Source organism: Phacochoerus africanus, chromosome 11 (assembly GCF_016906955.1).
Source record: "Phacochoerus africanus isolate WHEZ1 chromosome 11, ROS_Pafr_v1, whole genome shotgun sequence".
Lineage (NCBI taxonomy): Eukaryota > Metazoa > Chordata > Mammalia > Artiodactyla > Suidae > Phacochoerus > Phacochoerus africanus.
Window position 1 is genome coordinate 58,505,073 of NC_062554.1, and position 17,565 is coordinate 58,522,637.

At 49.6% G+C, this 17,565-nt stretch overlaps 1 protein-coding gene across 5 annotated transcripts in view; it reads left to right on the plus strand.

Annotated features, from left to right (window-relative positions):
• Positions 1-17,565, plus strand: part of NTM (neurotrimin) — a 999,601-nt gene that overhangs the window by 978,093 nt on the left and 3,943 nt on the right. For 2 of the 5 annotated variants that reach the window (XM_047753590.1, XM_047753589.1), the window contains 2 exons: positions 537-657; positions 6,045-6,196. In XM_047753590.1, coding sequence (XP_047609546.1) covers positions 537-657; positions 6,045-6,196 — 273 coding nt within the window. Of the gene's footprint in view, positions 1-536; positions 658-6,044; positions 6,197-9,634; positions 9,671-15,777; positions 15,811-17,565 lie in introns of all 5 variants that reach the window. The other 3 variants (XM_047753586.1, XM_047753588.1, XM_047753587.1) reach the window with 3 other exon arrangements.

Sequence of the window (17,565 nt, forward strand, 5' to 3'; positions counted from 1 at the left end):
AATAGAACACGACAACATCACACGCAATATTTCTGCAATAAATAGAAGGCGACATTGTTTATGGCTGTTTTTCATAATGCACTTCAATGAAACTTGTCAGCATTGTCAAGGGTGATTGGCAAAGGCATGGAATGAATGCAGGTCCTTAGGTCTAGTTGGTCTGGCTAGATTCAGGGGTGCAGTTTAGAACACCTCAAGAATGATGGCTCTATATGTCCTTTAGGCAATACTCCATGAATATTATATCTTGCAACTGAGCTTTTGATCGGAATCGAATAGAGCACAGGATGGATGGATGGGCAATAGCTTATAAAAGTTGAAAACTTTGAACAAGCAATATGCCTGAATGTCTGGTCATTCCACCTCTTTCCAGAGGGGAACAGAACCAATACACATGAGGAAGACCAAGTTTTCTCTAGAACAGTGTTGAGTGGTTTCGTTCTCAGGCACCACCCAGAGAGCAGAGGTAAAGCAGGGCATGAAAATCAGTGAGTGAGGCAGCCTTTGCAATGCTGTGGGTTGTCTTCTCTCTGCAGATCCTCCATACATTTCAGAAGCTAAGGGCACAGGTGTCCCCGTGGGGCAGAAGGGCACACTGCAGTGTGAAGCCTCTGCGGTCCCTTCGGCAGAATTCCAGTGGTACAAGGATGACAAAAGGTAAGACTCCTCTTGCCCCCTCAAAAAAAAGAAACCTTTTCCAGATTTCTCATTCCACAGGGATGCAAATGTATTCCTGCAAAGTCTTCTTCGGAATCCCTCCTACCTAGGAGGGACAAACAATACCCCAAAGAGGTCTTGGGTCTTTTCTTTTTTCTTTCCATTTTTTTTAGGGCTGTGCCCTCATCATATGGAGGATCGCAGGCGAGGGATCAAATCCAAGCTGTAGCTGCCAGCCTACGCCACAGCCACAGCAATGCTAGATCCAAGCCGCTTCTGTGACCTACACCACAGCTCAGGGCAACTCTGGATCTTTAACCCACTGAGCGAGGCCAGGGATCGAACCCGCGTCCTTGTGGATACTAGTCGGGTTAGTTAACTATTGAGCCACGGTGGGAACTGCGGTCTTTTCTTGATGTAGATGAATTCCAGCTATTTTTAATGTTCCATGAAGAACAACCACTCACCAACCAATAAGCCCGAGAAAAGCTATTTTTTAAGGAAAGCAAAATCTCAAAGGAAAGGCCACCAAGAACCCTGGGAAGCCTGTGAATTTTTTTTTCTAGGCCCAGAAAATAATGTGTTTCTCCTGAAGTTATTTTTAACACATCCTCAGGCTCGCCTGAAGGTGTCAGGAATGCTCCCAGGGCGGGTGCCGAGGATGGCTAACAAGTTAGCTCTGGCTTGCAGACTCCAGTTGGCTTCCAGACACCCTAAGGGGTGGTGGATGAGAGTCCATGACCTGAGCTGCCCCTCCCTGTGTGTCCAGCTTGTTCTTTCACTGCAGGAGAAAAGAGAGGGGCAGCTCTCCACCCCTCCCACTGGGGATGCCAGCCTCGGATGTCTGTCTGTTGTGAGTCACGGAAGGTTGTCCTGATGGGGAGTTATCAAAAAGGTGTTAGCCCAGGGTTCAGTGACACCAGACAGCCGGGTCACACAGCAAGGACTATGATCAAAGCGCTATTTTAAGGTGGAAGAATGGCCAAGAAATGAGCCAGAGCTGTCCATGGCAGAACACTTACATAAACACGGGGACAGGGTGATGCCAAAAAGTCCCGAGGTGCATGTGGGGTAGAAATGAAGGAAGGAGTGACGGAGGCCGAGAAGGAAAAGCAACAAAGAGGCCAGCTGTGGGAAGGAGAGCAGGTGAGACATTCCAGGCCAGGACTCAGCCTGGGAGTGACCAGCTGCTACCCACACAACTCAAATCACCTCCAGTGCCTTGGAACTCGTTCTTTAGGGGCCCACGCAGACACCAAGGGCCACTCCAGTCTCTGCATCTATCCCAGAACTCTCATTACAACCAAGCTGCTCAGTCAAGGGACCCATCATGTCTTATCCAAATCCTTCCAAGTGAGAAGCAGCGACTTTTCATTTTTTAGGTACCAATTCTGGCAGCAATGTCAGTGCATTGTACTCACCTAGCCCATTTTACAGATGGAAGCACTGAGGTAGAATGAGGACAACGCAAACTCAGAAAGAGATGAGAAGACTTAGCTGGCCTTGCTCCATTTCCCAAAAATTCAGAATCAAGCAGAAGGGAGTAACATTTTCTCAATAAATAAACATGGTTATCTGTCTTTGAAAACCTGCTTCACTATTCTTCCTTCTTTTTTATTGTACTAAGAGTAAAACGGAGGCATGAAAGTTTGGGGTTAGGAAAAAAAAATCTATTGAGCTGCAGAGTAAATTCCTGAAATTCAATTTTCCAGGTCTTTGTGAAAATTAATCAACTGCATCCTGTTTTTCTAATTCTTTATGGGGTGAAACAACCAAAATGTTAAGGAATGAGATATTAAAGTAAGTGGAGGAAAGAAGAGTAACCTTTAGGCAAATTGGCCCATGGTGGGCATTGGAGGAGCGAGCCCTGCTCTGCCAGCTGCTGCCTCATGGGAGATGCAAGCCTCCCAGGCTGCACCAGGAGAGACCAGACAGCATCTCGAGGAGGGGGCTTGCAGAGCTCCCAGCTCAGGCAGCTCTGCATCCTCCTTTGTCTGAGTCCTGCTGCCTTTCTCTCCTCTGGTTGATTTTGCTCATTTTTCCATTCGCTGCTCAATTATTTATTCGTAGTGTTCACCCATTGAGTGGAGTTGACTGTTCACCTGGTACCCAGCCCTAGAAGAGCATCTCTGCCTCTAAAGTCTTGTCTCTGCCTGTCCTTCCTGAGCCACTGAGGCTGGCAGGTCATCTTATCCAGGCAGATCCCCCAGGGTACATGGCACCTGCCTAGGGGAAGACCCAGTTCTAGACTAGCTCACATTCTGGGTGAGGTGAGCGGACTTCTCAGGCAGATCAAAGCAGTGCATGTGATGTGGCAGGTGGTTTTCATAGAATTTAAGGTGGAAGTCGCTGGAGTTCTCACTGTGGCTCAGCAGGTTTCAAAACCGACTAGTATCCATGAGGATGCAGGTTCGATCCTTGGCCTCGCTCAGTGGGTTAAGGATCCAACATTGTCATGAGCTGTGGCATGGTCACAGATAGGGCTCAGATAAAGTGCGTGGCTGTGGCTGTGGCTGTGGCTGTGGCGTGGGTCAGCATCTGCAGCTCCAATTTGACCCCTAGCCTGGGAACTTCCATATGCTGCAGGTGCGGACCTAGAAAGAAAACAAAAATTAAAAAAAAAAAAAAGTTAAAACAAGGCGTTCCCATAGTGGCTCAGTAGTTAACGAATCTGACTAGGAACCATGAGGTTTCAGGTTTGATCCCTGGCCACGCTCAGTGGGTTAAGGACCTGGCGTTGCAGTGAGCTGTGGTGTAGGTCGCTGACACAGCTCGGATCCCGTGTTGCTGTGGCTCTGGTGTAGACTGGTGGCTGCAGCTCCGATTGGACTCCTGGCCTGGGAACCTCCATATGCGGAGGGAGCGGCCCTAGAAAAGGCAGAAAGACAAAAAAAAATTAAAACAATAAGGTGGAAGTCTCTCACGACCATGTACCAGCCACCACTCTGGGTGCCATCAATCAATCAAAGGTGCCGTCAATCAGTCAAAGGCCTGCACTTCATAAGGAGCACCCATCCACGGGGGCTCAAGCCCTTGAAAAGCCTACAGGTTCTTTAAGAAGCCCAAGCCTGGCAGCTGGGTGGGATGGGGAAGTGACCACACAGAACATCATCCTGGAAGCTGCCAAGTGCTGCAAAGTCCCACCAGCTGCCCTTCTCTGCTTTTAGCGAAAGACATTTCAGAGCTGTCAAGCCGAACCTGCTCTGGCTAAGCATCCCTCCCACTGCAGAGCTGAAATCTAGTTCACAGCTTCGTTCTGATGTGAAGGCTCCCCACCCCTGGCCCCAGCCCAGGACTGGCATCAGCATGGCAAATGGGACCACTGTGCCTGCCCAGCTCACAGAAGCCTCCTGGCAGGTGGGCTACAGAGCCTTCCTCGGGCAGCATCCCAGCGGCCCAGCATCTCCTGAATGAACTAGAAAAAGAACTGTGGTGTCTGGCCGCACAGCTGGATGCCTCCTTCCTTTTGGACAGTGCTCACATTTTAATGAAGTCTGAGGACTTGGGCCGGTTCACTGCCCCTCGCTTATGAGAGACAAGGCTCTCAGATGAAAATCTCCATAATGGAAATGAAGGCAAGGACCTCCATCCCCTTCTGACTCCCCTGGCAACAGACCATGTGTTAGAACTGAAGCCAGAATCGGGCTTTCTCTTCCGATCACGGTGGCCGTACGTTTTGGTGACGCCCTACAACACCTTCAGATAATGGCAAAGCAGCTGACATCTCTGCCAAAAATGTCCTGTGGCCCAGGGGCAGGCAGGAGTTTGTGGTGTCTGCATCCACAGAAATATATGATATGGAATAACATTTTACGGCTTACAAAGCATTTTCTCATCACTGTCCTGCCGGGCTTTCCTTTCTATTTCTGCCTTGACTATTGTCTCTCTTGGTTTGATGGCACCGCTAACCAGCCGTTGGCCCCTCTCCGGGTCCCACGAGCCTGTTCCATATTTCACTCTGCACATCCTGCTCCAGCCAGGCCCTACACAGGAGCTGAGGTCTGAGGCCACTTCCCAAGCTCTTCCATTCACAAGCATGATTTTCCCCACCCATATTTATCTTTCCTGTAGAATCGACTCAGCTTCTGGGCAAGGAAGACAGATTATTTCATGGAAAGGAAAAGGTTGGCTTCAAGCCCATTCTCCAAAATAGGACATTGCAGAGTTTTTTAAAAAGAAGAGAACTGGTCTCATAATTTCCCTGCAACTTCAGTAGGAATCGCTCCTAACAGCCTTCAAAGATAAGGATATGGTCCTGCCCACTCTCCCACCCCAAGCGTTTTTCCCCACTCCTTGTCCATCTGCCCTGTAATAGTATCCCTGCAGCTCATAAGCAGGCATGGCTAGCCTGCCTGCTGTTTTTCTGTGGCTTTTTTTTAGTGACCCTGGCCATGGATGGGCCTGAGACCTCTGGCCCAGTGGATTCCACAATGGGGTGCTCAGAGACTGTGTTGGCCATGTAGGGACGTATTCTTGTGAATCTGTGGGAGTTCCCATTGTGGCTCAGTGGAAACAAATCTGACGATCATCCATGAGGACGAAGGTTCGATCCCTGGCCTCGCTCAGTGGGTTATGGATCCGGTGTGAGCTGTGGTATAGGTTGTAGATGCGGCTCAGATCTGGCATTGCTGTGGCTCTGGTGTAGGCTAGCAGCTACAAATCCGATTCGACCCTCAGCCTGGGAACCTCCCTGTGCCGCAGGTGCAGCCCTAAAAAAGACCAAAAAAAAAAAAAAAAAAGAATCCGTAATCCCTCCCAGGCTGAATTGCTGGAATGCTCTGGGAAGATCACCTCTCCCCAACCCTTCAAGGTCCCTTAACTTAGAAATGATCCCTCGTTTTTTTATCCTATCCCCGCCCCCAATAGGGTATTGTCTGTAGAAAGCATACGTTTTTAAGAGACAATTTCATCACCCAGGTGCTTGAAAAACTCTGTTCTTTTAAACAGCTCAGGTTGTCCTGCTCCATGAAGACTGAGTTTTTCATTTTCACGATCCTCACCGTCACCATCACCAACATCAATCACACATCCAAGCACCTACCGCGTGAAGCCTGTTGTGCCGATCAGCACGCCCCTGGCACAGCTGGCACATACTATTTGTGGAGGGCACCTGCCTTCAGAGAACTTAAATTTCTGCATAGGGAAGTGGATCTCCGCATGGTGCCAAGTGTCTCCAGGCACAAATATAAAACAGAAACGTAAAACGTAATTCTCTGTGTCACTGGGTGAACTTGGTGTGTGGTTGAGTGGGGAAAAAGTGATGAGGGTGACATCAGAAAGGGGCACAGGGAACATCATTAATTCCAGGGTCTTTCTTCTTCCTTATGAGTAAAAAACCTAATCATCTCCTTTCTCTCTCTTTTTGGTTGGTCTCTCGTTGGTCTCAGACTGATTGAAGGAAAGAAGGGGGTCAAAGTGGAAAACAGACCTTTCCTCTCAAAACTCATCTTCTTCAACGTCTCTGAACACGACTATGGGAACTACACATGCGTGGCCTCCAACAAGCTGGGCCACACCAACGCCAGCCTCACGCTGTTTGGTGAGACGGAGCCCTGAGCTGGGCAAGGAGAGGGAGGGGCACGTGGGGGAGGAGGGGTCAGGAGGACAGGGCAGTGTGGGTGCAGGACAGAGTCCTGAGTGGTTAGGCAGGGGGAGAGAGAGACAGGGAGAGAGAGAGCAGAGAGCCAGACAGAGAGCCAGACAGAGAGTCAGACAGAGACAGAGAAACGGAGACAGACAGAGGGACGGAGACAGACAGAGAGACAGGGTCAGACAGAGAAACAGAGACAGATAGAGAGAGTCAGAGAGGCAGAGACAGAGAGAAACAGACAGAGAGACAGATAGAGACAGAGATAGAGAGAGAGACATGGAGACTTAGAGAGAGACAGAGACAAACGGAGAGACAGGGATAGAGAGACAGAGGGACAGAGACAGACAGAGAGACAATGAGTCAGACAGAGACAGAGAGAGAGACAGAGAAAGACAGAGAGACAGAGAATCAGACGGAGACAGAGAAACAGAGACAGAGAGATAGAGAGACAGAGAGAGAGAAAGAGACAGGGAGACAGAGAGACAGAGACAGAGATAGAGAGACAGACAGGTATAGACAGAGAGAGGCAGACAGAGAGACAGAGAGAGAGAAAGAGACAGGGAGACACACAGAGAGAGACAGAGACAGACTGAGAGACAGAGATCCAGACAGAGTCAGACAGTGACTGGGGGTTGCCATGGGTCTCATAGTCGAGAGCCCAGGGGAACGTGTGTTATTTCCACACTCGTCCCCTGGATGAGTGTATGGCATTACCATTTCTGAGACTTTTTCTGGCCATCAGGACATATGAGTAACTGAATTGTGTTTTTAAGGGTAGAATCATGGGCCTTGGGATCCTGAGTACTTAGTGCTGGGAGAGAGAATTAACGTAGAAAACGGGTATTTCCTTAGTTCTTCGTGTGTGTCCAAGGCTGTAGTCTGGCTGGATTACGATATTCTCCTCCAGCCAAGCCACCATCCTGACGGAAGTCGCATAGTCATCCATGCATTAATTCATTCAGTCACCATTTATGGAAGGACTAATATGATCAAGGCAAATTGCTGGGCCCTCATTCCATCTCCGGCAACTGGACTGGAGCCAGAAACAAGGAACGGAAGCAAAACCAGCTGCCGCTCAGACCCCGAGGTCTGGCACTGGTGGGGTAGAACCACAACACAGAAGTGAGCCTGGAGCATGTCTGCCTTGTCCGGCCCAATGCCTGACACGTGGTGGCTTTCAGCCCGGGGTAGATGCAGATTCTCCCCATAGCCTACCGTGCTGGTCTCTGGCTGCTTTGGGGGCAGATCCCTCCAGACCGCAACAAGTTAAGTCAGCTCAGAATTGTTCACATCCGCCCCCTCAGTCTGCCCTGTTAACAGATCCTCTTGAGTGTCCTGGGCTGGCAAAGGTGAGGAAGTTAGCAGGTAATTGGCAAGAACCTAGATCCCTTTTAATCTGAGAACTCGCAGATAATCTTGGAGCTTCAGGTCCTCCCCCCACCGCCTGCCACATCATCCAAGGCACCCTGGACCCAGCTTGCCCAGAATCACACACCTGTGCTGCTCTGTTGTCCCATCTCTATTGCTAGTGACACCCCATCCGCCTTTTACCCAGCACCTAAGATAAAGCCCAGCTGTATTCTGGAGGGCTGGGAAGGGAAAGGCTGCCCTTGATTCTAGAGCTTGTGGATCCGAACGGGCAGAGCCGCGATTAGAGTGATTGATGTGTCTGACGCCTCCCACCCAGGGAGAGTCATCATTGTCCCTCACATTTGTCAGCCCTTGGGTTTTTTGGCAGGTGTCTGTCTACATGAACAGAAGGCCAAGATTAAAAAGGGGCAGTTCCCTCTTTCCCGCTGCCTTGAAAATCCAAGGCTCTCTCCTGCTTTCCACAGTCTCCGCCCGCAGCCTTCCTCGTTCTTATAAACAGTCTGCCTCCTCCTCTGACCTCTTTGCTCTTCTGAATCAGATGCATGAAATGGTTTTTGCAATCGGCTTCATCACTGCTGTCTAATCCCCTGGCCTCTTCCCCTTGAGCCATCTAAGACAAGAACAGAGAGAAGACGGGAACTTTAAGAGTGAGATGGCTGGCATTTGTGACAGGCAACGCAGTGAAGCATGTGTCATAAATCTGCTCCTTTCCGCAGACCCGTGCACGGCAATTAAAACCTCTGCCCCCACCCCCACGGGTCTGTCAGCATCCACGTCACCCTATGCGTTATTTGGGACCTCCCTATCATTGCAATCTCTCTGGAGTCCAGGGCTTTCTAAAATCATGTTTTAAAAGGTGATGGTATTAGTCAAATAAGTTTAGAAAACTTGTGCCGAACAAAGAGGAACGGGGTCCAGGCAGGGATGTTCTTTACCAGCAGAGGTCTCGGAACTTTAAACACTGAATCTCTATGTTGAAAAAGTTTGGAGCATTTTCTGAATTTAATCACATGGAAACCAGGTTTTTAGCCCCTTTTGAGAGCATTTCGGAAGAGCCCATCACAGCAATGCCCCCTGGTGTGATGTGGTTCCATAGTGCTTGCAACCCCATTAACGTGAAGCTGGTCCAGACAGGGCAGTTCCCATACTCTTGATGGATGCCCACCATCTATAAGGCCTTTTGACAGCGATAAATGCATTGGGGAGTTACCCCTGTCATTTCCCATTATCAGAAGACCTCTCAGCTCAGGGCCACCAGGCCACCTGGGTAGGTCAGAAAGCAGTGTTCACTTCACGCGGATGCATGAACTTTGTGATGAAATTCATTCTCCTAGAGCAGCCGAGAGCCAGCTAAATTATCCTTATTCTGCCACCAAGCTGCACACAGGCTGAGCACCTTCTCCACATGACCTTATGTTGAAAAGTGAGGGATACTGGTGCTGGGGGCCTCCTGTGAGGGTTGGTATCTTTGAGGTACTTAACGGAGGTGGGCTTTCCTATCAGGAACCATAGGTTCTGAGCACCTGGCCCCTAATGCTGCAATGAGTTCAAGGGACCAGGAAATTTCTCTCCCTGTGATTCTGAATCAGAGCCTCCTGGGAACCTGGTCCCTGCTCTGATGCCATGAGATCAGAATTTCCTAGTCTTGGTCTCCCAAAGGGAAACACTGGGGGTATGGATGTGACACACATCTCATCTGGAAAGGGACTTTGGTCCTTGGTGACCGAGTCAGGACCCTGGCTCTGCCCAGGCTGGGGCACCAATGAGTGGCTAGCTCCCCCATCTTCCAATCATGGCATCCGTTGTCCAGCCCCAAGCACCTCGGCCTCACTCATGTTCCTCATGCTGCATCTTGTCCACCACCTCTGGTTTCGTGTCTTCCCTTCTTGAGCCATCCCTCCAGAAATGTGTGTGAAAGGCAGTATACAAACTATATATGACAAATATATAGCAACTGTATATAATATATGTGTTTGTTTGCATTTTTCTCTCCTGTATGTTCCTCACCCGATTTAGAGCTAAGTGAGCCTACAAGCTCAACTTTGTTGCAAGGTCAGTATCCCTCCCACCCCGCCCTCCTTACGGGTTCTCTCCTCCCCACTTCCTCCCAGAGCCCCGCCCCCACCCCACCCCCACTGTGCTGTACCCCAGGCTCCTCTCTGTAAAGATGCTGGTGGAGAGCATCACAAGCAAAGGAGGTTCCTGGGAGGTGATGAAACCCCAAGGTTGGCTCCCTTTGCTTTGCTCACATTACCCACCCCTCCCCAGAAGGGCTGGGGGATGGGGAGGGAAAGAAATCCCTCGAAATTCTCAAAGCCCAGAGATCTGCCCAAAGGCAAAAGGCGGAGAGCATGAGGCTGAACCAACGGCAGAACATTCAACCCACTAAGCGGTTTTCATAAGGGTCCCACTGACACCTCCTCCACCGCCCACCTCCTCTCACTCAGCAAATGCCATGAGGGTCTCCGGGGGGTGGGGGGGAAGGTGGGCAAGTGCACCTGTGGGTCCCCAGCAGGCAGTGGTGGGGAACGGATCTCCTGAGCTCTAGTCTGAGCTTGGCGTTGGGTGTTCTGTGCTCTTGGACAAGTCAGGAACTAGTACTCAATTCTATTGCATGGAATCAGTAGATTCAGTAGATTCAATAGACTCGAATATAATTGATCCACCTTATCTACCTTAGTGCTGTTTCCGCATTTAACTTAGAATGTACATTAAAAAGGCTTTGGAAACTTCCAGGTGCATCTTCAAACATTAAAAGCCAGTCTCCGGATACAGGGACCTCCCCATGTCACATTCCAGGTGTCCCTGCACTCATTCATCACTCTCCCCAGCCCCATTCCTCCTCTTCCACTCCAAGCCCTCGCCTTGTGGGACATCTGCATCTCTCGCCTCCATGCGCACCACCCTTCAGATTTTCTCGAGGTCCCTGATCTTGGGAAAGTGATTCTCTTGGACCATGACTAGAGATTTGGGGCAGAAGTGGGGCCAGGCTGAATGACAGATCTAATACATGCTGTGTGTGTGCCGTTTATTGTTTCTCCCAAGGACAGGGCCGACCCTGGGGGAGCCGTGAGGGAGGGCAGCGGTGGCAACAATGAAGGAAGTGTCTTTTCCCACCTTGCACCCACCCCCTGATCTCCCTGATCTTTCTCACCCCACCCCCATCCGGTTCATCCATTTACCACCTCTGGCTGTGCAGACCATCCCTGGGGGATGGAGGATGGCCTCAAGCTTGGACGGTGGGGGAGGAGATGGAAGAGAGGGAATGACATGGGGAAAAACCCTTCTGTCATAAAAAGATTCAGGGAAGCCTTAGTCACCGTAGTGAGGCAGAGCGCCGTGCTGATGATCCACAGACAGGAAAATGAAACAAAGAAATGGAGAGAGAAGCGAAGTCCATGGTCATGGCCGGGATCGACGTGTGATTCAGCTAATGTTTATTGAGATCGTGTGCAAGGCACATCCAGAGATCTAAAGATGTGTTAGAAAAGTAGCTGAGGACATGTGTGGTTAAAAGGCCCTGTGAGGAGTTCCCGTCGTGGCGCAGTGGTTAACGAATCCGACTAGGAACCATGAGGTTGCGGGTTCGGTCCCTGCCCTTGCTCAGTGGGTTAACGATCCGGCATTGCCATGAGCTGTGGTGTAGGTTGCAGACGCAGCTCGGATCCCGCGTGGCTGTGGCTCTGGCGTAGGCCGGTGGCTACAGCTCTGATTCAACCCCTAGCCTGGGAACCTCCATATGCCGCGGGAGCGGCCCAAGAAATAGCAAAAAGACAAAAAAATAAAATGAAATAAAAGGCCCTGTGAGAGACTGGAGGTGGGGCAGAAGCTGCTTCCTGAGGAACTTTGAGAGGTGACTCGTTCCCAGAGGGGACAGGAGCTTTTAGAACAGGGAGCGGTCACTGAGGTGCTAGTGTTCCATTGGCCACACCAAAACCAACAGCAACAAAACTGGACAGAATCCAGCGTGTGACTGCCTGTGTGAGCAAGGGCCAGGAGCAGGAGACTGTTCTGAGGTTCTTCCTGCTGACATCCTCACTCCTCTGCTGGCCACTGTGCGAGGAAGGGTCTCAAGCCAGCTCTCTACTTCCACCTCTCACCGTTTTTTTGTTTTTTGTTTGTTTGTTTGTTTTATTTTTAGTGCCTTACCTGTGGCATATGGAGGTTCCCAGGCTAGGGGTCGAATCAGAGCTGCACCTGCCAGCCTACACTACAGCCACAGCAACGTGAGATCCAAGTTACGTCTGTGACCTACACCAAAGTTCATGGCAATGCTGGATCCTTAACCTACTGAATGAGGCCAGGGATCGAACCCAAGTCCTCATGGATATTAGTTGGGCTCGTTACCACTGTGCCACCATGGGGACGGGTGCAGAGCAGTGGGTCAAGGCGAGAAGTTTTGGATGGTAAATATCTGGATCATTGCAAGACTTGGATTAGTGTCTTCAGGGTAGCTGTTGGACTCTTGTGCAACTGAGGAATGTCTTAGAGAAAACAAACCTTGTTTCTGGGGCATTTCTCTTACTCACCTGTGTGCGTGTGTGTCTGTGTTTTTCCCTTCTCCTTTGCTAGCCCCTCATAGACTAGAGAGGTACCTCTTTTCTCAGGGACCATCTCCGAGGTAGGCTTCCCTTACCTCCTGTTGGTTTCCCTGGACAGGGGATGTTTGACTATAAGAGATGTTCCAAGATACTTTGTCACTCAGTATCCAGATGGACTGGAAGCGTTCAGATAAGAGATCGTCATGCCTTCTCAGCCCCCCTTATCTGCCATCCTTTAAGTTATGTCTCTGCTCCCCTTTTGCAAACACAACAGATTGCATGTCACCCTCTCATATTAATATTTGGTGGTGCAGGACTCCTGCCACGAAAACTAAGGACTCAGGGACACAGCACCATCCTTCACTCCCCCCCTCCCCGCACCCTCCTGCCATGGGCAAGTGTGTCCGGGGCTGCACTGCTGACTCAGCGGCTCAGTAGCTGTTCATTTCCCATCCACTGGTCCTTTGTCTTTTATGTCCTGGGCATGGAGTCAGATTCGATGGTATCGGTGGGCTGGGAAAGGTTGGCTGATTAATGCCTGTGAACCTTGCAGTGACCATCCAATCAACTTGTGAAAGAAGCGGGGGAGTAAGTCAACCCTGTGGATCAAAAGGAAGCAGTTGCAGTAGGAGAGCTGATCTGTTCTTCCCTGCAGAGGATTAAAGATAGTTTACTAGGTCCAGCCATCCAGCAGTTAGCATTTCTATGGCACATTGTCTCAATTCAGATGGTACCAAACAAAAATCCCTTAGCCCTATTTCTAGAAGGTCTATGTGTCCTCTATATCCACCCTGGCATGATGCCAGCCCTCCCCTATCCCCTAGAATCAGACAGCTGCCCTGAGCTTTCCTGGGGACTTGGATTCAACTACAAGCATTGGGTGTGGGGGCAGAAAGATCCCTGTATGGATTGACCTGAGATATTGGCTTGGAGGCTTAAAGGGAGCTGTTCTCTTTTATTATTTTTTATTTTACTTTTCTTTCTTTTCTTTCTTTCTTTCTTTCTTTCTTTCTTTCTTTCTTTCTTTCTTTCTTTCTTTCTTTCTTTCTTTCTTTCTTTCTTTCTTTCTGGCTTTCTGGCTTTCTTTCTTTCTGGCTTTCTTTCCTTTTTTTCTAACTCTACCTGGCTTCCCATTAATATGTCAATGGAAAGATCACACATTTCAGGCAAGCTCTTGGCAAGGAAAATGTATGCTTGGATTTTTAAGGATTATTGGTTTTCTTGATAGCCAGGAGTTAATTCAAAGGCATGAGCTTATGGCTAGTACTTGTCTAGACAGAGGATCCTATCCCTGGAAGCTGGACCCAAAGGTGATAGCATGTCATGATGATGGATATGATGTAGAAAGAGTTTCTCCAGCTCTTCCTTTAACCAAATCACAGGGAAGGGACTGGAGTGCAGAATGAGGGGTCTCGAGCAAATGTAAAGAGTACCTTTGTTATATTTCCCAACTCACTGTGGTGAGTTGCATGTGGGGTAGAAGGGCCTCCTAGTGTACTGGAAGAGTTGAAACAGTGCTACCTGAAAAAGCCCAAGGTTAAGCTCTAGGAAGGTCAAGAATGGGTGTCAAATTTCCTTTTACCCATGTGGATGCTAACAGTGATGACCTTGGAGATTCAGGGAGGAGCAGGAGTTTCTGGAGGTGAACCACTACACTGAAGTTGCTCTCAGATCTTTGCCTTACAGAAAGTCACTTCTGGTTCTAGAGCACTGTGGAGCAAATGCTTGCAATGGATTCCTTTTCCCGATGGTTCCAACAAGTCAGACTACAAATAGAGCCCTTCCCTGCATCCTCTAGCAGAAGCTAAACCAGTACCCCATTGCTCTGTGGGTTGCCTCCCCGACACATGCCCTTCGTTTGCACTGAGTGTGGCTTGGGGGTGGAAAGGTGTCTCTGCAGACTGTCCTCCCCCTTTCCGGGCACCCTCCGTCCTGGTGTGGTGAGACTCCATCTAGCGGTACCTAAATAAGACAATTCATGAAAACAGCTCCTCCTTTGCTTCTGGGTGGGCATCTAGGGCCTAGCGATCTCGCCAAGGGACTGTCCTTGCTAAAGGCACAGACAGTGTGGACCAGCACTCCTGGCTTTTCTCCATCACCCTGACTTTTCCTCTGATCTGTTTTGAGTCATGCCTTTGATGTGATTTTTGGTCATAGACCAGGCATTATGTCTTTTCCAGAGTGGCTTCTCGGGGTTGTTCTTGTCCACCTGGATCGAGACATGATCTCAGGGGCCTTTAAATAGTAGATAGAGAGCTCAAATGCACAGGACCATGTTCATATTACTTTGGGCAGACGATTCAGTTTTACTTGAGTTTAGGTTGAGTTATATCTATGTGTCCTTCCTTCCATATGCCAAGACGTTTGCACAGAGAATTATCACTTTGATGCAAAAGACTTTGGTCTCCCCCCCCCTTTTTTTTTCAGCTTTACTTTACCTTTTCTTTAGGTATAATTGACAGAAAAAAATTGTAAGATGTTTCATGTATGCATCACAGTTCTTTGATATACACTTATACTGTGAAGGGATTTTCCATCCTCTGTATCCAGAGTGGACATGTGCAAAGCCCCCAGCTTAATAGGGAAGTGAAAGATTAGAGATCAACCCCCTTCGGGCCAGTCAGCAGAACAGGCTCTGTGGATTCTTCTGAGAGCTTGAACTGGTGAATGGAGGTCTGTCTGGGGCTAGCCAGCAGAAACAGGTTGGTGCCCACTATTTCCATAGGTGGATCTCAGCAGCAAGGTTGCTGTTCTTATTGCCTTAGGATGCCCTGGAGAAAGGAAGCCCCCTGGGCCAGCTTGCTTAGTCTGACTCATCAAGAGAGGTCAAATATCAGGGGTCTGGGCTCCTCTGGTATGTGGAGTTTTGCTCACCATTTTCTTTTACTTTTTAAAAAATGTCTTATTATTGCTTTTTAGGGCCATCCCGTGGCATATGGAAGTTCCCAGGCTAGGTGTCAAATCAGAGCTGTAGCGCTGGCATATGCCACAACCACAGCAATGCAGGATCCGAGCCATATCAACAACCTACACCACAGCTCACAGTAACGCCAGATCTCTGACCCAGGGAGCGAGGCCAGGGATCAAAACCACCTCCTCAAGGATACTAGTTGGGTTCACTACCGCTGAGCCACCATGGGAAGTCTGCTCACCAGTATTCCTACAATGCATAGAGAAATGCTAGTTAAACTGACATCTCAAACATAGCATGGGCACCTCCATTCAGATGGCTGGAGAACGGTCCATTTGCATCAGCCAATTTTCTATTAAAACCTGCAGACTTCAGCTAATTAGAGGATAGTCTAGTGGCCAAAGAAAGAAGGTTGTTTTGCAAAGAAGTACTCATTGGCTCAGGGCCTCAGCTCCATGGTGCTGGCATCCCCTGCCAAGGCACATGGAAGGGTGCTGGCTCCCTTTAGGTCGGCTGTCCAATGGGACCATCATTTGTGTCCTTCCCCGGCCCCCAATTCAATCTCTGGCACTTTCCAGCCAAGCAGAGGGGGCGTCAGGAAGGCTGGGCTAGGAGTTCATCCTCCCTCCTGGAAGCCATGGGAGGGTAAAGCAATTGACTCCGGCTGCTTTCTGCCTTAACAGCGGCTTGTTTTTCATTTCTTTTAGCAGTGAGAACCACAGCTCTGACCCCAGGGAAAGGTTGGTATGTTTACTTTGCAGGCAGCTGCTGCCTGGGCGGGATGGGGTGCACAGATCTCTTTTGCCTTCTTGCAAGACGCCTTCTCTTCGGAGCTAACCGCAGGAGGCAGCCCAGTGGGAACTGCCCTGACCTTGGGCCCTGGCCCTGTGGCAATTTGGGTTAACTGTCTCCCAAGGACATCTGATTCTCCCTGGGTGCTTCCCCTGCAGATCTAACGTGTCTTTGCTGGCAGCACTAATGAGGGCCTGTCAGTGCCCAGAATAGCTCCACGTCTGGGCCCCTCTGCACCAGTCCTGCCTCTTCCTTTGCACCCGGATGCTCTAATGCAATGATCATCTTAGACCTTGGCCTTGCATGCTGGCCTTTGCTTACCCCAATCTCTCCTTCTCTCTCACTAACTTCGAGCTGGAAGAGAAGTGGCAGGAGGGAGGGGAGAGGGGAAGGAAATGGGAGGTTCCTGGGTGAGTCACTTGGCTACGAATAAAATGCATCTTATTTGAGGCTTTCATTCCTGCCAGATGTTTCTGATGGATAATTGACACTCATCACAGTTCTCCAGGACCCTAACTGTCCTGGTAATTAGTCTCTTTAAGCCTCCACAGTTCTCTAATGAGATAGAGGCAGTCAAGGCAACTGTTGCGGAGTGGGGACTTGGCTGGGTAAAGAACAGGGGCCTCCTCTGTGTGGCCCTGTCACCAGGCAGATGGGCTGAGCCGTGGCTCCAGCCAGCATCAGCTCTGAGAGGGCCTTGCTCGGGGGTCTTGGGAGCCACACCTGCCAGACCAGAAAGTCCTCCTCTCAGAGCATCCTTCCTGTGCAGCTCAGCGTGGGATGCCTGCCTGCTTCCCACCTTAACCCGTGTCTGGGCAGGGCAGACCCTGTGGCTTCACTCCCTCATCTTTCACTCCTGGAGCTGTGTAAGTTACACAGCACAACAGCTCTGAGTTAGAGGAAAGAAAAATATATTTGGAGACAGACGTCAAGGGACCTTGGGGAAGTCACTTTCAGGTCCCCGAGGTTGAGTTTCCGCACATCAGAGCAGGCGACAATAACCTTCATCTCATGCATAAGAGTCCTTAAAGGACTGGACCCCTTTATCCATTGCAGGCACTTGGCTTGGAATCCTAACTAATAAGATCTTACATCTGTGTCAAAGCTTTCCTCAACCACAAGAATTTTCAGTGACTTTTATTGGAACTCCTTAAAAAGGGAAGGGAAGGATATTTGGAAGAGAAGATCAAAGTAAAGCAGAAGGCAACATATGAGAAGGATGTTTTGCTTTGTTTTCAGTATGGTTTTTTGCATTTTTTGTTTTGTTTTGTTTTCCCAAGTAGAGTCTTATGAGAAAGAAAAACACAGAGATAAAATATGGACACATCAGCATAGCCCTCTGTTCTGGCTCCCTCCTTCCTTCAGCCACCATTTATAAAATACCTGCCAAGAGTCCAGGTAGGCACAGACCTGGGCCTTAAGGAGCTCACAGCCCAGAGGAAGAAGTGTATACATAAATGAGAAATGTAAAGAGACACATAAAGAGGGTAGGACAGGGTGGGGCAGATGTTAATAATGGGGTGCCTGTGGCACTATGGAAGTAGACCAGAGCAAGTCAAGGAAGGCTGCCTGGAAGAGGTGACTGGGGCCAGAACAGAACCTGGAATGAGGAATGAGCATGGGTCAGGTGAAGTGCATTTCAGGCAGAAAGTGTGAGGGTGGGAAGGAAGGAGAACAGGCTGGAAGGTGCATGATCGTGTGTA